At 52.4% G+C, this 21132-nt stretch overlaps 1 protein-coding gene across 2 annotated transcripts in view; it reads right to left on the bottom strand.

Annotated features, from left to right (window-relative positions):
- Positions 1–18850, bottom strand: part of PXN (paxillin) — a 44508-nt gene extending 25658 nt beyond the window's left edge. Inside the window, exon 1 of one of the 2 annotated variants that reach the window (XM_041003944.1) lies at positions 18692–18850. In XM_041003944.1, the coding sequence (XP_040859878.1) occupies positions 18692–18704 (13 nt within the window). In that variant the 5' untranslated portion in view covers positions 18705–18850. The remainder of the gene's footprint in view (positions 1–18691) is intronic. The other variant, XM_041003943.1, reaches the window with a different exon arrangement.
- Between the last annotated feature and the right edge of the window lie 2282 nt (positions 18851–21132).

Genomic DNA, 21132 nt, shown 5'->3' with positions numbered 1-21132 from the left:
CCAGACCCCAAGATTAGATCATTTTTTAGCCAAGGAGATCCTGGCAAAAAAAAGCTGTGGCTGCACAGAACCCAACCAAGACTGACTCTGATGCCTCTTTCTGGCTCCAAAGCATCCCCAAGTTCAAAGGGTCACCAAACAGGAGCATCTGGAGGCCCCCGAGTTCAGGTATGGGGAGTTCAGTACACGAGGCCAACAAGAAGTAGGTATACTGCTGGTCCTTCCAGGAGTCTGGTCCAAACGCCCACCAAACATCTCTCTCAACAATGCAAGCTCTGGTGAAGGAGCCCACGATGCCCAGCTGAGGCCTCCAACTGCTCTCTCTACCAGAGGTCAGCCTCAGGCAACACCAACATGGGCCCAGCCAGGATTCATTCCACCGGTTCTGTGCAGCTGCACCTGGCCCCAATCCTCCCTCCTGCTCCCCACCCACAAGGCAAAGGGATTCCCCACTCTGCTTTCTTTCCTTTAGGGAAAGGGAGAAGAATCCCCCACAACCCCCGGAGGTCTGATCCTAACATCCAGATGAAAGCCTCCTGGGATCTGCAGACCACCTGAAATCATGCAGAATGTAACATCTGTGTCCCCACTGCACAGCCTGGAGGCCCCTAATAGTCACAGTCCAGAAGGTCTGCAAATCCGTAAGAGGGAACCCACTGCTCTGGTCTGGGACCCTTAGGTGACAGGGATTTCCGGAACGGCCAGCACACGCCCCTCTCCAGCAAAACCAGCATACTTTGGAATGCACACAACAGATGCAACCTTACCTGGGTACCAAGGCTATTCTCAAAAAAGGGCAGCATTATGTCTACCTGTCTCATCCACCTCCCCTTAGTTCTTCCATCCCTCCCACTGGCAGCAGACTTCAATTTACCAGTTATGGCCCCCAACAACGTCTAGAGACACGGTGCTGGGCAGGAGAGGGACAAAGACAGTGTCTGTTCCCAGAGAACACCAAAAGGAGACAGCCAGGGGCGATCAGCAACCCGCCAGGGGGAGGGGGAGCTCTCCCAGTTGAAGTGAGAAACAATCTGGGGAAGCGCACAGACAAGAGGGCTGGAGCTCACAGAGCAAGTCCCAGCTTGGTGGAAGCCAAGGGCCCAGGGCCGTCTGGACTTACAAGGGCAGGCCAGAAAGGCGAATGCAGGGGAACGCAGGACCAGGCCTGCCTTTTGGATCCCTCAGAAGGGAGGCGGGGCTTTGAACAGATCAAGAGTCCCCGAGCTGTACATGAAAGGAGGTAAAAACCAGGGTGACCCAGCAGCTGAGCAGAGTGGACAGAGAAGGGAGCGTGGGGAGCTTCCTGCCTACTTCCTGCTGGAGGGAGGGAACAGCCTCCAGATGAGATAGGGAAGACCAGACAGAAAGCAGGGCTTGCGGAGGAAGGTCCATGGGAAGGGCCAGGGTGAGGGCAGCAGGGACCCAGGGCCAGGCAGAGGCCAACAGAACCATGGCAAAGCAGGCAAAGGCCAAGTCACCAAGGAGTCTCCCCAGGTGTGGGGAGGCCTGGAAAGTAGTAGTTGGGAAAATGATACGGTATTGCTACTCAGATCCGCCCTTTTCCTGAAAACAAGTCGTCCTTCCTGGCCTTCCTGTGCTCCACGCTCCCCTTCCCTCCCCATCCTGGTGTTGGGAGAAACTCAGGAAGCCAGTAACATCCAGGGCCGCCTCCCCCTGCCCGCTCCAGTCTGCAGTAAAGCTGGCCTGGGAGAGCCAAGGCCAGCCCCAGCTCGTACCACTCTCCTCCAGGCTGAGTGGCCTACACAGCCTGATCCCGGTCCACACTCAGCAGAAAGCCCTTTAGAACCCGCCCCGAGCCTGAGCTCCAGGTGAATCCAGAGAGATTTGGAACCAAGAAGGCTGAACATCTCCAGGAAGGTAAGAGATGCCCTAAAGACTAGCTTCCTCTCAGCCATCCAACCAGCATCAGCTCCAAAATGAGGTTTATAGAAAAAGCAAAAAACAAGTGACTGCCTCTGGGCTTGTGGCTAGGGCTGAGTTTGGAAAAGCCAACTGGGAGGCCACAGGGGGCCAGTCACAGCTAGTGAACCCTGCCTGCGCGTGGGCGTGCGCGTGCATACACACTCCTTGCTCCCTCCCCCTGGACCATTCCCCAGTCTTCCTCACCAGGCTGAACCCTTCATCCCTGGAGACTCACTTTCCTCTTCAGCAAGATGAGATCAGAAAGGATCACGTTGCCAACCTCAAGACAAAGGAATGTGTTATTTAGGGCTAGAGAGCTTCTACTGTAAGAGATCCCCACATACACAATGACTGTCTCTGTAAAGGACAGAGGTTTGGGGCTTTCTAAACATCAAGGTTCTAGTTAGGATAAACTTGCAACAGAGGGTTTAGCATACCACTCCTCCAGGAAGCCCTCCGTGACCTCCTTCCCTGCATGCACAAGGTTTGTGCTCTCTCCTTTTTGAGTTCTCAAAGCATCAGGCACACATCTCACTGGTGGACACGCCTGCCCCAGTGACATCACATGACACACTGAATGGCCCAGTGAGAGCAAGGAGTGCACGGGGCTCCATGGTCACCTCCTGAGTCCTGGGAGAGCTCGGAATGTAGCACACAACACTCCAGGATGGCACGGCGGCAGCGATCTACTCACTGCTTCATTCTGTGCCCTGATGAGGTCCTCCCAGGGTGCACGGCCCATAGCCAGGGCCTCTCTCCCCCTCTATCCCAAGGCAGACTGTACCTGCTGTGAGCTACTTACTGCCCCACCCAAATCAGCATCGTGCCCCACCTTTTAAATTTTTTTCTTAAAACACTGAGACCACAGCATAGTCCCTTATGGCTATTTCAGTTTAAGCTCTCACTGCGTGGTCTATGTGGATTCCTCTGTGTCAGGGGAAAGGGAACATGGGGAGGTGGACTCTGTGCACAGGAAAGAGGCAGCTAGTGGGGGTCACCAGGCAGAGGCTAAGTCCAGGGCCAGGCAGCACTCTGGTTTGCTGCTGGGGCAGGGGCAGCATTACCAAGTGACAGGGCAAGCAGGATCAGGGAAAGCAGTTGCCGCGGGGCCCTATCAATCAACCCCCACTGCTCATGGAGCAGACAGGAGACGTGCCTGGAATGTGCACCTCTGGAATGTGTTAGCAACACCAGCGAGGGCAACTGATGGCATCATCACAGTATCACAACTGGACCACAAAGCACATGGATCAGGGAGGCCACGCAAACTCCTCGGTCAGGGACGCCGGCCTGGGAAGAAGACAGCAAGCTGATGGAGGAGACGCTGGAACGGAAAGGAAGGAAAAAACAATCACATTCGCCCAACGTTTCTGTCACTTTCTTCAGTTTTTAAAAGCCTCTTTTTACAAGGACACAAAGAATGCCAGGAACAGAAAATTTGCAGATAAATGTAAAAGACAGACAATATAGACTTGGTAAAATATGCTAAAATTCATGACAAGCGTCACACAAAGGTGGGAAAGAGAGATGGAAACACACAGTTGTAAGTTTCTCACATCATTCATGAGATGATATAATGTGATCTGAAAGCAAACTATGATAAGTTAAACCTGCAAACCATAGAGCAACCACAAAAGTAAATAAACCAGTGAAGGACAGCCAAATAAGCCAAGAGTGGAGATAAAATGGAATCTTAAAATATAGTCAACAAACCCAAAAAAGACGGCAGGAAAAGAAGAATATAAAGAACAGATGGCAAAAATAGGAAACAAATGGCAAAATGGTAGACTGAAACACCGATAACTAACTTTAAATGTTAAAAGGTCTATACACTCTGATTAAAAGGCGGAGCTTGTCAGACTGGATAAAAACGCAAAATTTAACATATAATACCTACAAGAAACAACATACATTCAAAGCAAAGCAATGGAAAAAGTGACGCCACGTGACCGACCACCGTGAATATCAACAGCTACAGGAAGAAGGTCAGGATGGCCCTGCAGGAAGACACTCTCAAAACTCCTGACTGTCCCTTTTCGGTCCTTTTTTTTGTTTGTTTATTTTGGCCATTTGTTTGAGACAGTGAGAGAGCAACAGAGTTCCAGTCCACTGGTTCACTCCCCAAATGCCCTTTACAGCCTGGCTTGACCAGGCTGAACCCAGAAGCCAGAATCTCCATCCAAGCCTCCCACATAGACAGACAGCAAGGCCCAACTACTTAAGCCACCCCCTGCTGCCTGCCAGGTGCCAGGGTGGCAGGAAGGTGCAGTAAAGAGCAGGCCTGAGGACTAAACCCAGGCACCCTAACATGGGACGCGTGTCTTAACTGCTGGGTGGACACCCACTCCACAGCCACTTCGGAACAAAGGCGGCAACTCACAGATCAGAAAATCCCTGGAGAAGTTGCGTGCACAACGGAAAGGAACCCCAAAGGGAAGGGTGGGGTTGCAGTGTCGACCAAGACCCAGAATTGCTATAGGAAAAACTGCTTGTGGTGCAGGCTCTAAGTCACGGGATTGTTTCCAGATGAGAATCCACAAGCGACTTGCTGACCTGCAGTCCTTCCCAAATTGTGAAACAGATTACGTCCATCTGGACTGAGCCAGGAGTCGAGGTTGAAGTCATCACTGCAGATGCTTCAATCTGCTGTTTTATTAAACTGAACATCAGTTGTTAGAAGAAGGAAGAAAAAAACCAAATAGGAACACTTCTGCTAATAGGTGAGGTAGACTTCTGGACAGGAACATGACCCACGCTAAAGAGGGACCTTTCATACTGACAAAACGGTCAACTCTGCAATGTTGTTTTAAAAGATTTATTTATTTTCATTGGAAATGTAGACTAGAGAGGAGAAACAAAGATCTTCCATCTACCAGTTCACTCCCCAAGTGGCTACAACAGCTGGAGCTGAGCCAATCCAAAGCCAGGAGCTTCTTCTGGGTCTCCCACGCAGGTGCAAGGTCCCAAGGCTTTGGATCATCCTCTACTGCTCTCCCAGGAAAAAAGCAGAAAGATGGGAAGTGGAGTAGCCAGGAACATAAACCAGCATCCATATAGGATGACAGCATTTGGAGGTCGAGGATTAGCCAGTCGAGCCATTGTGCTGATCCCAAGGGCCAATTCTTCATAACACATAACTACCCTAGGTGTACACACATCTAACGAGTTTCAAAGATGAGGCAAAAACTGACACAGTTGAAAGGAAAAAGAGAAATACACAACTGGTAACACAGGGTGGACTTTTCAACTCTTCAAGCAAGAAAACTCTGCAGTGGAGGACGGAGCTCTTGCCAAGGAAGCGGGAAGGAGACAAAAGCCAACACCCAGGGAGCCGAAGAGGAGGGCCAACAGGCAGACGGCCCACCCAACCCGGGGCGCCCGCTCCTGGTTCTGGGAAGCAGCACAGTGGGCCTGGGGTGGGGAGGCAGCCAGCCAGCCACCTGGCAGGAAATGCACCCCTTCAGCTGAGCCTACACCCCTCCCCCAAGGAGCAGCACCCACCCACAGTACACAGGAAGGGGTCAGGATGCCACAGTGTCCCCTCCACATACCTCCTGCATCCCCACACAGACCACATGTGAGCTGCAGATGGCACACACACCCCAGCCTATCCCTTCCTCTTTTCTCCACCCCAATGGCACCACATTCAAACACAGGAGCCCACAGCACGACCAGCAGCCTGAATGCGACAGTCCCTGGGTTCCAATCCCTGCTCAGCCCCATGACAGGAATTCATCCCATGCAACTCACCCAGACTCTTGGCACTCTTGTGGATCATAACACCTACTGACACAACTAATGTGCGGAAAGCACAAGGTAGGGTAGTGCTCAGCACAGGGCAAACACATTAATGCTGGCAGCTGTTATGCAATTACAGGAATTTACAGGAATAATACCACAATTACGTCTGATTATCTCTGTAAGTTTTCATTATTCGTGCAATTTGGTAGTTCTGAAATTTTCCACAAATAATATGTATACCATTGATAGTCAGTTTAAAAAAAAGCTGAGTATTAAAGGGAACACAACTATAATTAACACTTTTGATAGACATTCATAACATATGGAAAATAAACAAAAAAAAAAAAGAAAAAAGAAAGACGGCTGATGTGGTGGTGTAGCAAGCTAATCCTCCCCCTGTGGTGCCTGCCCCACTTAAGAGCAACGGTTCATGTCCCAACTGCTCCACTTTTTTTTTTTTTTAATTGTAAAGTCAGATATACAGAGAGGAGGAGAGAAAGAGAGGAAGATCTTCCGTCTGATGATTCACTCCCCAAGTGACCACAATGGCCAGAGCTGAGCAGTGACTTTAGTCTCTAGACCACTGTGCCGGGCCCCCGACTGCTCCTCTTCTGACCGAGCTCTCTGCTTACAACCTGGGAAAGCAGTGAAGGATGGCCTGGGTCCATGAGTCCCTGCACCCACATGGGAGACTGGGAAGAAGCTCCTGGCTCCCAGCTTCAGCTCAGCTCTGAAGGCCATTGGAGAGTGAACCAGTGGATGGAAAGTCTCTCCATTTCTCCTTCTCTCTTTGTAAAATCTGCCATTCAGATAAAAATAAATATAAAACAAAACAAAACAAAACAAAAAAACAGGGCCCAGTGCAGTGGCCTAGTGGCTAAAGTTCTTGCCTTGCACACGCCAGAATCCCATATGGGTGCTGGTTCTAATCCCAGCAGCCCCATTTCCCATCCAGCTCCCTGCTTGTGGCCTGGGAAAGCAGCTGAAGACAACCCAAATTCTTGGGACCCTGCACCTATGTGGGAGACCTAGGAGAAGCTCCTGGCTTGTGGCTTCGGATTAGCTTAGCTCCAGTCATTGCAGCCACTTGGGGAGTAAACCAGCAGATGAAAGATCTTTCTGCCTCTCCTTCTCTCTGTAGATCTGACTTTCCAATAAAAAACTGTTTTAATTAATAAAATTAAATAAAATAATATCAAGGGTTTCCTAGGAGCAAATGTACCTTGACACCCAGGCCCCCACGCTCTGCCCAAGTCCAGGCACATCTGTCTCCTGCTCAGTGTTCCTTGTGGGCACAAACAGGATGTCTGAAAACAGGTCCAGAAGCCACCTTCAAGGGACACTCCTTTTCCTCCCCAGCCTGTTTCCAGTTTGGCTGCCTCAGCAGACCAGGCAAAAAGACTTCAGGTGCTCAATCACAAAGAGAAGGGGCAGGAGTTCTTGGAAAGTGACCTGAGGTGGTAGGGCAGGGAGGAAAGACAGCCACTCAACAGCTATCTCACCAAAGCTGCTGCAAGGCTGACACCACTGGGCAGGAGTAAAGCAAATAGGCAACCACTGCTAGGGACAGAGAACTTCCAAGACACGCAGCACGTGACCAAGCGAGCTCCTGAGGTGGCCAAGTCAGGTCTCTGAGGAGCCAGTACAATGTTCTAGGCGCCATGGCCACTCCTTCACACCTACCCCACAGAAACTGGCCCAACCCAGCTGTCCTGGAGAACAACCGTGATGAGAAAGCCAGCCAGCCAGGCAGAAGTCTACAGGGGAAATGGCAAGTTCAGAGGAAACCACGGGCGGGTCACTGGACGCTCCCACTTCCACCCAAGGAAGGGGAGTGTTCCAGGAAGTTAAGTGAGGAAAAGCTTGGCCGGGATGCTCAGCAGCAACATGGGATGGATGTGCAGCCTGGCAGTGGGGCCCCACATTTATAGCAAGTGGATTTGAGTCCCTGCTCTGGTTCCCAACCCCCATGACCCCTGCTCCTCCATAATGCAGACCCTGGGAGGGAGCTGGGAGGGCTCAAGTAATGGAATTCCTGGCTCTCTGCTCCTCTGGTCCAGCCCCAGTCATCCCAGGACTTTGCGGAGGGAAGCAGCAGACGCATTAGTAGATGGGGAAAGACAGCACTCTCTCACTCTCCCCCAACGTTTCACACCTCTCAAATAATACACAAACACCAAAAAAACCCAGGGCTGCCCAAACCAACCAACCACTGGAAAAGGGTACACTTACTTGGCCATGTAACCACTGTGCCACTAACAACCACCACAGGTCATGGTCCAGAAAACAAAACACTACCCACTTCTCCTGTTACCAGGAGCCTTGGTGGCCAGCCTGATATGGGAAGCTTCATGAATGGCATGGATGGCACCCATCCCTGCTTGGGGGTGCCAGGAGAAGCCCAAGACAACCCAGAGTGGCTCCCTGGCAGTTGTCAAATAGCAGCATTAGGTGAGCAATGAATGTGAATTAAGCCACCAAACAACTTCCTCCCCATACCACGTTCTGCTTGAAGCCACCAAAAAGGCTCAGGGGAAATGAAATACCACATAACCAAAAAGCAACCAAACTTCACCAGCATTGGCCATGACAGTTTCGCACTGAGAAAAGCCCCCAACATTCTCTACTCACAGAGCCACCGAGAGTCCTCAGGCACGTTCTCCCAAGGAAATAACCTGAGTTGCATTCCTACCCCCAGGGGCCAAATGGTCCAGCAGGCACAAGTGCACCAAATGCCCACCAAAGCCACAACAAATATAGCTATATTTAAGCAAGGTTTAATCCTAACAGAGGGACATAGAAAGTCAAACCCCAGAGCTGCGTCTGTCTAGGTGATTCCAGGGACAAACAATAAGAGCATCTACCTACTGAGCACTTGGAAAGAATTTCAGGAAATAGTGCCTGATAACATGGTCACCCTGGGAGCAAGTGGCAGCTCTGAGCCAGAGCCAGCAGGCAGTGATGTCAGAACCTGGATCTGTCAGAGCACTAGGCTGCCTCCTCACCCTGCACCAAGAGAACTTCTCACTCAGATTCTCCTGGCAGGAAGTGGCTGCCGGAGGCCAAGCAGCATTGCAGGGCTTCTCAACTCATGCCCATTTAATCAACAACCACCATCTAATGTTTATTAACCAACCACAGGAAGAGCAGTGCGGCACTTGGCAGTCAGAGGTCCTTGAAAAGCAGAGGGAATCCCTGTCTTCAAGGAGCTCACAGGGCACAGAGAGAGACAAAAAGAAGCCTACATTATAAAGATCTGTAAAATCATTTCAGAGTGGGAGGGAGAGCCAACAGCTTGGTTGGTGATTTTTTCCCCTTAACATTCACTTTACTTATTTGAAAGACAAAATGACAAGCAGATAGAAAAAATTTCCACCCACTAGGTCACTCCCCATATAACCACAGTGGCCAGGTCTGGGCCAGGCCAAAGCCAGGAGCCTGGAATGCCATACAGGTCTCCAACAGATGACACAGGCTCCAGTATTTGGGGAATCTTTTGCTGCTTTCCCAGACATGGAAGCCAGCAGAGAAGCGAAGAGGAAGCAAAGCATCCAGAACTCAAAACTGGCACTCACATATGGGATGCGGATGTGGCATGGGGCCAGACCCAGGCTGAACGATTTCAACCTACACAGAGTCTTCTCAAAAAGGTGCCCATAGGGACCAGCACTACGGCACAGTGAGCTAAGCTGCTGCCTTCCACCAGCACCCAGGGAGCAGATTCAAGTCATAGCTGCTCTACTTTTGGGCCAGCTAATGCACTGGGGAAAGAGAAGGCTCAAGAACATGGGACCCTTCCACCCACGTGCAAGGCCTGAATGTTCTGCCACACAAAGCTCTCAGCTTCAGCGTGGCCTAGCCTTGACTGGTGTGGGCATTTGCAGGGCAAAAATCAAAACTGGGATCTTCCTCCAACTCTGTCTGCCTCTCTGTCCCTCTCTCACTCTACTTTTCAGATAAATTCAAAAACCAAAAAATTAAAATAAATAAACATAAAGTGAATGTTGGTAATTACTTTGGGATTCTTAAATACCACAGGTCTACAAGCCAAATGCAATGTATAATTTGCCACTTCTGCCTTAGGGCTGCCTGTGTGAAAAACCAGAAACCAGGTGAAGACATAGGTTCCAGCATTTACACCACGAGCTGGGCTAACAGTAGGTGTGTCCCCTTCCTGTAACTCCTGAGAGCTGCAGTTTAGCTTCCTCAGCTGTGAACCAGGACAGCCACCGGCGGCCATCTCACAGGGCTGCCTGTCAGCATCACATCAGAACAATGATGAGCCACATGGAAAAGTTTCCTCGAGCCTAAAGGCTTGCACAAAAGCCCATGATTGAATACAGCCAAGAGAAGAGGGGGCAGTCACAGAGAAATCAGACAATAGATGAGGCCACACAGAGACAGCAAGAAGGAAATGAGTTGGGTCTTGCTGGCATGCACAGCGGAAGAATCATGACAATAGAATCCATGTCAGGGGTGAAAAACAAAAATTTGGAAGTCGCCAGCAGACAAGTCATAAAAAGGGTTAGGCAAATAAACTGACTGAGGTCCCACAGAGAAAGCCAGGGAGTCCAAAAAAAATCCTTTGAGAATACACAAAGGTGTGCCCCTACCAAGTAATATAAGGAAACAGGGAAGAAGACGAAGAGCTCCCCCCGCCCCATAAAAGCAAGTAGAGCTCAAGGAGTGAAGCAGAAACAGCAGTGGCCAAGGAGAAGAGCCAGGAGGAGGGGTCCCACTGGGTAAAACACAGAAAGGAGCAAAATCAAGACAAGGAAGGGCAGAATGGCAAAAAGGAAATCAGAAGAAGGAGGGAATCAGGCAGCACTGTGGATGGAGACCTCACAGGCACGTCAAACCAGGTCCCTCCACTGATTACAGATTGGGATGGGGGACCAAGGAGCTACCAAAAATGTGGGATGGAGAAGGGCCACAAGGGTAGAGTGAAGAGGAGCCTCAGTGAGGTGGCTGCCAGCACGGGTCTGGCTCCTGCATGCCAAGCACCAGCACACTCCTCCCTCACTCAGCCTCCCTACAACGTCCAAAGTTTTCAGCAAGGTTACTCAGTTGTTGGGAGGGCTGAGGTCTCCGGGGCTCATTCAGAAAGACATGCAGATCAGCATCCAGATGAGAGGCCAGCAGCCTGGAGCTAACACAGATCAGCACTGGAGGCATCCGCCCACTTTGTGCAGTTCACCCAGGACTGCAGGGCTTGGAACAGCTGGAAACGTGTGCCCCACGCTCACCCAACAAGAAAACAGAACAGAACATGGCTGTTTCTGCCAAGCAAGTTCTGAATAAGCTGCATTCCATTTCATTAAAACAATTACCTGAGCCCCAGCCAAGAATTACATAAAGCTTCCTCCCCACACCACCCCTCCCCGCAAACACACAGCATGCTATTTTTCAAAAAGGCACAGTGCAGTGTGATGTGCCACTCTGAGAGCTCCCTGGGAACACCCCATGAGCCCCAGCCAAGGACCAGCCTCAACATCCCCACATGCTCACAGATGTAAGGCTTAAAGAAAATCCCTCCCTGCAGCTCTTCCCTCCAAAGGGCCAGCTGGCTGCCCAAGTTCCTAGTAAGCACCAGAGCCTTCAGCTCTGCCTCTGAGCCCAGGGCACCCCTGGTGTCAGGATCCAGATGGGAGGCCCAAGCACAAACTAGACAGAGGATCCTGGTGGTGGGGATGCCTAGAGCTGGAACTTAAAGGCTGGGGAACTACACAGGCCAAATTTGAGCTGCCACGAGAATCAGGGCCCCTTCAGAGCCACCCCAGGCAGGGCAGCTGCCCACAGGCTAATGGTACCCTCCTGGCCACAGCTAGGAAGGCCACTCCAGGAAGCAAAAGCCCTCACTTCCCCTCTCCAGGGCTGGTGCTGCCCAGGAGCATGGTCCTGTGTCTTGGAAGGTTCCAGTCTCCATTCCAGCAGCACAGAAAGCCCCATGCAGGCTGCCCAGAGCTCACTATCTCACATACTCTGATTTCTGACAAATGTCACCACACCCAAAATAATTCCTGAGGTGGCCTCTGCACCCCTATGGAAGCCCTGTCTTGTGTCCTGTGCAGGTCAATGCAGGAACATCAGTCACTGTCCCTTGAAATTCCACCGGCTCCTGTCTGCCCACCCTGCCTGTCCACCACCTGCCGAGAGTCACAGGAGGTTGGAAAGCTCTTAGACCAGTAACTGGCAACCGCATGCCAGCACCCCAGCCCAATGACCCCAAACTCAGCACAGCAACGCCAGAGTTTCTTAGTTTTTTCCAATTACTTTGAAAAAAAAAAAAAACACACGTTATTTATTTAAAAGGCAGAGCTACAGAGGGCAGGGTGAGAGAAAGGTGGGGGAAGAGTTAGAGAGCACAGAAGGGAGGAGAAAGGAAGACAGAGATGTTCCCTCTGTTGATTCATTCCCCAAACGGCCCCAGTAACCAGGGTTAGGCCAGATCAAAGCCAGCAGCCTGGAGCTCTAACTGGTTCTCCTTCAGGAGCAGCAGGACCCTAAGCATGTGGACCATACTCTGCTGCTCTCCCTGGCTTGTCAGCAGGGGCTGGATCAGAAGTGAAGCAGCAAGGACTGAGAGGAGCCAGGTCATTCAGGACACCAATGTCGCAGGCACTGGCTTAATCTGGCTGGTCCCTTCAATGGCTTTTTATTATGAAGATGTCCCTATGTAATAAGCAGTTGAAATATAATATTACAATGCACACCTGTGTATCTTCCACTTAGATCCAATTGACATTTTGCTGTTTTGTATAAATGCATGGGGCTCCTGTTCTTTCTTTCTTTTTTTTTTTTTAAACCTTTTTTTTATTATTATTGGAAAGGCAGATATACAGAGAAGAGAGACAGAGAGGAAGATCTTCCGTCCAATGATTCACTCCCCAGGTGGCCGCAACTGCTGGAGCTGAGCCAATCCGAAGCCAGGAGACTCTTCCGGGTCTCCCACGCAGATGCAGGGTCCCAAAGCTTTGGGCCGTCCTCGACTGCTTTCCCAGGTCACAGGCAGGGAGCTGGATGGGAAGCGGGGCTGCCAGGATTAGAACCGGCGCCCATATGGGATTCCGGGCGTGCAAGGCGAGGACCTTAACCACTGCGCCATCACACAGGGCCCATCCTGTTCTTTCTATATATTTACAGTAGATCCCCATTACTCACAGGGTTTTCATCTGTGAGTTCAAATAAAAATCTGGGAGGGAAAAACTGAGCCTGAACTGACCATGCAGAGACCTCTTTTCTTGCCATCATTCCCCAACAACACAGCACAACCACCGCTTTCAAGGTACTGACTTTGTAGGGGGTGTCCAAAGTCACCCAGGGATGACTAAAAACATTCAGCAAGACATTCATTTGCAGACACTATGGCCTTTTTTAAAAAAAAAGATTTACTGATTTTTATTGCAAAGTCAGATATACAGAGAGGAGGAGAGACAGAGAGAAAGATCTTCTGTCCTATGATTCACTCCCCAAGTGACAGCAATGGCTGGTGCTATGCCGATCCGAAGGCAGGAGCCAGGAAACTCTTCCAGATCTCCCACACGGGTGCAGGGTCCCAAGGCTTTGGGCCGTCCTCGACTGCTTTCCCAGGCCACAAGCAGGGAGCTGGATGGGAAGTGGAGCTGCCGGGATTAGAACCGGTGCTAATATGGGATCCCGGCGCGTTCAATGCGAGGACTTTAGCCACTATGCCACTGAGCCAGGTCCACTATGGCCTTTCTTATTATGAAATTTGAGCACTGGTGTTTGGAACCCCCTCACACTCTGAGTAAGAACTTTCAGTATGTTTATATACCCTTTTTTACTACGTCATCTGAAAATGAAGTTTGCAGACAGCATGACACGTTACTCCTAAATACTTTAGCATGTACCTAACAATAACAACGTTCTTCCATTAAACCACAATACCACAATCACACAAGAAATAAGCATTAAAAGACCATCGTTAAGGGAAGACTTGGCCACCGGGGCTCAGCTGCGCCTGGCCAACCACGTGTTCTGCCTGCCTCAGCCCAGAGTCAAGGGCCTCTTTCTCACAGAGGACAGTCCTGAGTCCCACTGGTTCACTGGTTAGGAAATCAGCTAGGCAGCTGGAAGATGAATCAAGATGTGAGATGAGGCTTAAGGTCAGGCGGGAGGCTATAGATGGTCCAGGTCTATCTAAAGAAGCGAACAACCCTTAGACCCACTTTCATGAGATGCACTTTTCTTTCTTTTTTTTTTTTTAGTGTATTTATTTGTATTTGACAGGTAGAATTACAGAGAGGAGAGTCAGAGAGATCTTCCATCCACTGGTACATTCCTCAAATGGCTGGAGTTGAGCCAGTCCAAAGTCAAGAGCTTCTGGGTCTCCCATGTGGGTGCAGGGCGGTCACATGGGATGCCGCCACCACAGGTGAAGGATTAACATAATATGCCACTGCTTTGTCAGTGCAGCTTCCTCACTCTACCTCTCTCCCAACACTCCACTAGCTGTTAGCACCAACATCCTCCTCTGGTAATGGGATGGCCCCAAATCGCTACAATGTACAGAAGACAAGGACCCTGTCAACGTGGCTCACCAGCCAGAAGCTGGGGGACAGGGACTCAGAGGTCAGGCCCCAGCTTCTCCGGGGCAGCCGGGCCTCAAGCTCACTCAAAGGTAACAGGGACCCTCAGAAGTGGCAGTGAGGGAGGAGAGGGCCTCCACCGGTGTCCTTTTGCCTTCCGAGTCTGAGGTCTTCAAAAGCAGGACCACAGAGAAGGAAAACACCAGAGGAAAACTGAACAATGAGAAGTGTGGGGAGAGGGGGAGGAGACAGCAAAGACTTCAGCGGCCTAGAAATGCAAAGCAACAAACCAGGAGGCGAACCAGATCAGCTCCGGTAACCCAAATAGAAGTGTGAAGAATGGTTGGTTACAAGTCCAGTTCTGGAGTCAGACAACCTGGATTCAAAGCCTAACCCTGACGCCCACCAGTTATAGAACTAGAGCAAATGGGTGCGTCCCCTCTGAGACTGCGTCCTCATCTGTAAAGTGGGTCGCAAAATAGTAACACTGCCCCTGCCACTGACACGCTAGTCTCCTACCACTGACAGTATTCCATGAAACAATGCATATATGGTACTAGTACAGTGGCTGGATGTAAGTACTAGATAAATAATATGGGAAAGTTTCTGAAACACTGCTTAAAAAAAAAGTGTTCTATAAACATTTGTCATTATTAGGCAAAGGCACCGAGAATAGGACAACCCAAAGAAAGGCTGCACAGAAGCTGCTGGGAGTTGATTCAACTCTGGCCTTGGAACAAGTCAACCCAGAGCAGCTTCAAAGGGTAAGATGTTCCACACATACCATCTCAGTGAGGGACAAGGGTTGCTCGGGGCTCAGCGGTCACACAGCCCTTCACCAGCCCCTGCAGCCAAGGGCCCACCAAACCTCCTGGATGCAAGGCTAGCTGTAGGGAACCTGAGAAAAAGGTGGAGGGGTTCCCTCAGCAGACCTTGACTCACAGCACAGGCACGTCCTTGCATGCAACAGTGGCCAAGCGGCAGCACATCAGAAAAAGCACCTGCATAAGCAGCTGAACCCCAGTTTAGCCTGACTAGCACCCTGCTCAAGAGAAGGAAGGGCACCGTCCCACAGCAGACAAATGCCACCTCTGCCACAGGCCCAGCAGCTGGGTGACCTGAGCCTGGCCCAACATACAGAGGCTCCACTGACAGGCGAGTCTCAAGTCCAGACTTTCCATGGAAACTGGGAGGCTCCGCAGCCCAGAATGCCCCAGGCGACTCCCCTACCCTCTCAGCACTCCCCCCCCCCAAGGACAATGAGGCACTGTTTTCCAAAGGGTCCAGACTGCCGAGATGCTACAAGACGACACATCCAGACTCCAAGCGCGAGTAGGCACTGCCAACAGCCAGCTGTCCCCCCTGGCTGTCTCCACTGCTGGAGGTCGGCAAGGCCCAGCTATCACATCCTCAACTGGACCCCACCCTCTGTCATACAGGCTCTTTCCTGGGAGGGGGCGGCCCCCATGGCACAACTTTTTCACTTAACTTTCCGGCACTCTGCAGGTCCACGGCTCATCCCGGGGTTACTCAACTGCACTGACCCCCCTTTATGATGAAAACAAGATCTGGACCCAGATCCGCTTGGGTTCAAACCCTAGGTCCATCACTGAACCCCCTGCACCAGCCTCTGCCATCAGTGAGGTGGAGAGGCTGTACCTTTCTCTTCTGGTTGTAATTAACACTCAACAATGCACGGCAGCCATACTGTCCCCCTCAGGCAGGAGTGGACCAAGGCTGTGGTCAGGGTCCCCCAGGCACATGCAGAAGCTCAGCAAGGGCTGAGAGGGGAGCCGGGTCAGGAAGCCTCAGCCTGGTGCATCTCATTGTTGTGGAAACTCTGTCCAGGAAACTCCGGCCAGAACTCCGAACAGAGCGAACTCGGGGCCAAACCAGCCTCTATGGAGCAATGAGAAAAGCCACCAGGCAGCCACCCCACAGCACCAAGCAGGAGAACACACAGAGGAGGCAGGACACTCTGTGTTTATGTGCTTCTGCCCAAAGAGCTATAAATTTGTAACTGATTAAACAGCACATGGCCAATCCCCTCACTGGCAGCTAAGGGGAGGAGAAGGCGGCTCCAACTTTTTTTTTTTTTTTAAAGACCAAAAAACAATGTCACAGAGGAAGCTTGGGCCTTGCTACAGGCAGACCAGAAACTCTTCACCCTCTTAGCGGCCAGCAGGCTCATAGCTGAAAGCACTCTCAGGAGAAAAATAAAAACAAGCGGCCTGGCCTTTGTGTCCCCCCACTAAGGAAAACAGCTGACGAGCCCTGTGCTGACCAGCAATCCAGACAGCTGACGGGGCCAGAGCTCAGAGGCAAATTCCTCCGTTCTCCTGCACACCCCGCTCCTCCCACCCCAGGCTCGCCCAGCCAGGCGTGGCCGGCCCCCTGGGAGCTCGGGGCAAGAGAGCCAGGCAGCCTGGATCCAAGCAACTGGACTGGCCAGGCTGCAGTGGAAGGCGGCAGGAGCTACAGGTGGCAGTCCCACACTGTGTGACCTCCTCTCCCAGATTCTAATCACCCCTCCCCAGGCAAGACATCCTTGGGGGCCCACAAGAGCCACAGTTCCAGGAGCTGGGGACCGGGCTTCCAGGGGACAGGCCTTTGTCAGTCGGCTGCTTAGCAGTCTTGGGCAACAGAATCAACCTCTTTCTGCTCATTTTCCTCTAGGTGTGAAAGGCAGGCGTCAGAGGATGGGAGAGTGGTGGCCTGAGGGTGATCTTCTACAAAGGCTGCTCTGGCGATGGGAGCTATCACACGAAGCAAACTTAGACTTCTGTTCACTCTGTTCAGTGCTCTCTCTCTCCTTTCAGAAACCAACCATGTTTTCTGGCCCTAAATGGAAGACTCAGAAGACAGGAATTCCGGGCTTCAATGGCGAACTCTACGCAAGACTTTTCGTAGTCCTGCACACAGTACAGGACTGTCCAGAGCACAAAGGCCCAGGCAGACCTGCTCCCCACCAGTTCCACCAGGCAGGCAAGCACAGAGACATTCGGATCCTCGCTCCAAACAACATTCCCCAGGCTTCCTTTCAGCTTGCTTATTTTTATGTGAAAAGAAAATACCTGCCTGGAAGCCATGCCAACCTTGAACGCATTAGCAAAGTAGGTGCCAAGCCTGACCCAGAGGCAGAACTATGCTTGGCAGCCACGGCACTCTGCAAAAACAGGCAAGATTCGACACGACCCCCACCCCCAGGCTCCCTCAGGGAAGAGTGGGGGACACCCTGATTCCACAAAGAAGTTCCTGGGAAGCAGTGAGGTGCCTCGTGCTGCCCTGGGGGAGGCCCAGCAGTGTCGTCCAATGGTCACACAAGCCACCCACGGTCCAAGGAGGGAAAGACAAGGCTCCCACAGAGAGAAACTTTATCCCTGCTCAGGGAAGGGAGATGGCATTCTCCCACTCCCAGGGCCCCGGGCACTCCGGACATTCCTGGAACCTGGGTGCCAACCCCCCTGGGTTCAGCATATGCTTCCAGAAGATATTTTCTTTCCTCTATGGGGACAGCAGATCAAGTCAGGACTGAAAAAGAATCGTCCTGGGGCTCCAGGAACAAACTCTGGAAGCTCCATGTCCTCCTCATCTGTGAGCTCTCCAGCAGGACCTGCCTGGGGGGACAGGCAGCCAGCCAGCCCAGACCAGCGCAGACACCTTTGAAGCCCCCTTCCCTGGCACCAGACCAGGGTCTGGGTGGCTGGGACCCAGGCATCACCCTCTCCGACTCCATTAACACATGGTGGGGGAGAGCAGGCAGGGGAAGGGAGGTGACCACCCCTGAGGTGGGAGCCACTGCGCAGCATGACGACGGTTATCTTTAAAATGGGGGTGTGGTCCTGGCAGGCTCACCTCCCCCCATACACCACCAGTTTGAGAATCTAACCAAGAAAAGGGAAGAGGTGATCTTGGAGGCGTTCTCCCTGGAGCGTGGCTACCAGCCTGTAAAATGCAGGATAGGAACAGGTCCCCCGGAAAAAGAAGCAGCAGCCCATAGGATGTGGAAGCCGCTCCCTGGGCTGGGGAAGTGGAGGGTGGGCTGCGATCCCGTGAAGTGAGGAGGGGTGTGGGCTGCAGAACTGAGAGGCAGAGGGGGTGTCCCGTGCCTGAGGTGGACTGGGTTGGGTCCCTAACGGGCGAGCGAGCCTTGTTTGGAGGAGGGCCCGGTTGAGGAGATCAAGGACGTGGGGTTGCCGAGGTAGGGGGTGCGGAGGCGGTGCGGGTGGCTGCTGTGAGGACGGCGTGGCCGGCCTTGGCTCGGGACGAAGGCCCAGTGCGGGACTCGGGTCCCACGGAGCTCCGGGAGGGCAGGTCAAGGAAACCTGGCCCACGCCGCCCGGGGTTGAGAGTAAGGAGAGGTGGTCCGCGGCCCCCCATCCGCACGTTCGCGCCTGCCCAGCCGGCCCGGGGCCGCGCGCCCCTCGCCGCCGCCGCCTCCTCCTCCTCCTCCTCATTCCTCGGCCTCCCTTACTCACCGAGGTCGTCCATGGCTGGGCCGCGGCGCCGGCAGCCGGCTCGGCGTCACGCTCGCAGTCCGTCCCGCCGCCTCTCCTCACCGCCCCGCAACTTTTCCGCCGCGAGCCTCGGCCCGGAACAGAACGCACCGCCACCGCCGCCGCCGCCGCCACCACCGCGCGCGCCCGCCCCCGAGAGCGGGCTGGCCCCGCCCCCAGAGCGGACTGGCCCCGCCCCGTGCGCAGGCAGGCCCCGCCCCCCGCCCGGCCCCGCGTGGCGGGTGGGGGGGCGGCGCTGGGCGGGGCGGCGGCGCCCCCTCGCGGCCGAGCGGGCAGGGTGGGCGGCTCCCCAGGCCTCCTGGGCTCCTTCCCTTGCAAAGGCGCTGCTGGCTTGACCTTCCGGCTGAGGGATCCGTTCCTCAGCCTTGACCTGCGTCTGTTCAGCGGTCACCTGGTCGTCACATGTCACGCACTATACACTGACTTGTCCACCTGTGCGTTTGTCCACCTGTGTGACCACTACAGGTCACCTCCCAGGAGGACCAGGCAAAGGCTGGCAGCCCTCTGCCCCAGCACAGATTGTGGAACCTAGAGCCAATACCCTGCAGGTTTCATATCCCTCAATCTTTCACGTGTCCACCTTCTCTGAAGACTGCCAAGAGTTCACATGGGACAGAGCTTCATACCGGACATGAAAGGCGGCTGGTAAATCACACACCGACTGCCCCCACACACTCAGACGCTGGGTAACAATAACATGATGTTTATGGAATGTCTGAATAGACTATGCGGCTATTGTCTTAATTCTAGTAGCAGCGGTTATTCTATCACGGGTCCTTGGCCATATTTCAGAGTGGGTGACGGTAACATATTTCTCTCTGCAGGTCAGCAGCCAACGAAACACCTGAGACAAAAAGGAGCAGGCAGCATGGCTCTGCACCTCGGCTCTGGCAAAGATGGGTCAGTGCTTTGGGAAGCTCTGGCAGGAAAAGCTAGGCAGCCCTACTGGGCAGACATGTCTGGGCTGCAGGCACCATATCCGGAAGTTGTCCCTCCTAGATCTGGATGGCAAAGTTCCTTATTTTTTTTTCCCCCCCTAGGATTTAATTATTTGGAAGAGCTACAGAGAGAGACAGGAACAGAGATATCGTCCATTGACTGGTTCACTCTCCAGTTGGCCCCAGTACAAGGGGCTGAGCCAGGCTAAAGCCAGGAGCTTCTTCTGGGTCTCCCACACGAGCAACAGGGCCATCCTCCGCTGCCTTTCTCAAGTCATTAGCAGACAGTCAGATGGGAAAACGGTCATCCAGGAGCTGACCCAGCATCTGTAGGGGATGCCAGCGACACAGGCAGCCTTACTTGCTAGGTACCCCACGACACTGGACGCTCTGACGAGTTCTTTCTCTAAAGTAAAATTCAAGCGGCTTCTCTTTGCCTCTGTCTGGTTCTCCTAAATTAAAACGTTACAACCTGGGCTGGGCAGTTGGTACAATGGGTAGGATGTACCCTGGGGGGACCAGAGTTGTGGTTCAGGCCAGACTATGGTGTGAAATAAATCCTTTAAAAAAATGTTTTTAAAGCCCCTACCTTTGAATACCATCCCATTGGGATTAGGGTTCAACAGAGATCTGGGGGGAGGACGCAAATATTCAACCCATCGCATGGGATAACCTCAGTCAGGTTTCCTCATGCTTCCTAAAGTGCAAGTGACACTAACAGGACAGATGGACAAGCCTGCTCACTTCCCAGTCCCCATGCAGGGTACAGTCGCCCGAGACAATAGCCCCTTCTGGGAATGGTTTCACAGCCACCGGAAACAAGGCCCATGGAGACAGGCGACCAGTCTTTTCCCATGTGCTGTCCCTCCTGCCTGCATCATTCTAAATCCTTCTCTCTGTCCCAGTCCATGGCTGGCTAACTCTCCAGATGGCTGGGACAGCCGGAGCTGAGCCAGGCCAAAGCCAGGAGCCAGGAACTTCTTCCCAGTCTCCTACACGGGAGGCAGGGACTTGGGTTATCTTCTGCTGCTTTCCCCAGGCTGTTAGCAGGGAGCTGGATCAGTCATGGGGCAGTGGGAATATGAACCGGCCCCCACATGGGATGCTGGCATCGCAGGCGGTGGCTATACCCACTATACCACAATGCCAGCCGCCTTCTTACTGGTGGTTAATCTTGGGCAATTTGCTCTCTGTGTCTCAATTTCCTGTCCAGTAGAAGGAAGGTTAATAATAGCTACATCTCAGAGTCACTACAAGATTAACTGAGATACCGCATGTTCGGTCAGCAATTAACCTGCTAAACAGCATTCTACATTGGAAACAGAATTCAAATCATGTTTGCTATTATAACTTATCCATTAGCTACACTTTAAGAAAAGTAAGTCATTGGTACTTTTAATGACTTCGTGTATCTAATCCAATAAATATATCCTAAATGTTAGCATTCAACTTGTAATAAGTATT

This window comes from Ochotona curzoniae, unplaced genomic scaffold (assembly GCF_017591425.1).
Source record: "Ochotona curzoniae isolate NIBS_2020 unplaced genomic scaffold, NIBS_Ocur_1.0 scaffold_274, whole genome shotgun sequence".
Lineage (NCBI taxonomy): Eukaryota > Metazoa > Chordata > Mammalia > Lagomorpha > Ochotonidae > Ochotona > Ochotona curzoniae.
The sequence above is the reverse complement of the archived record's forward strand: the minus strand, read 5'-3'. Positions and strand labels throughout refer to the sequence as shown.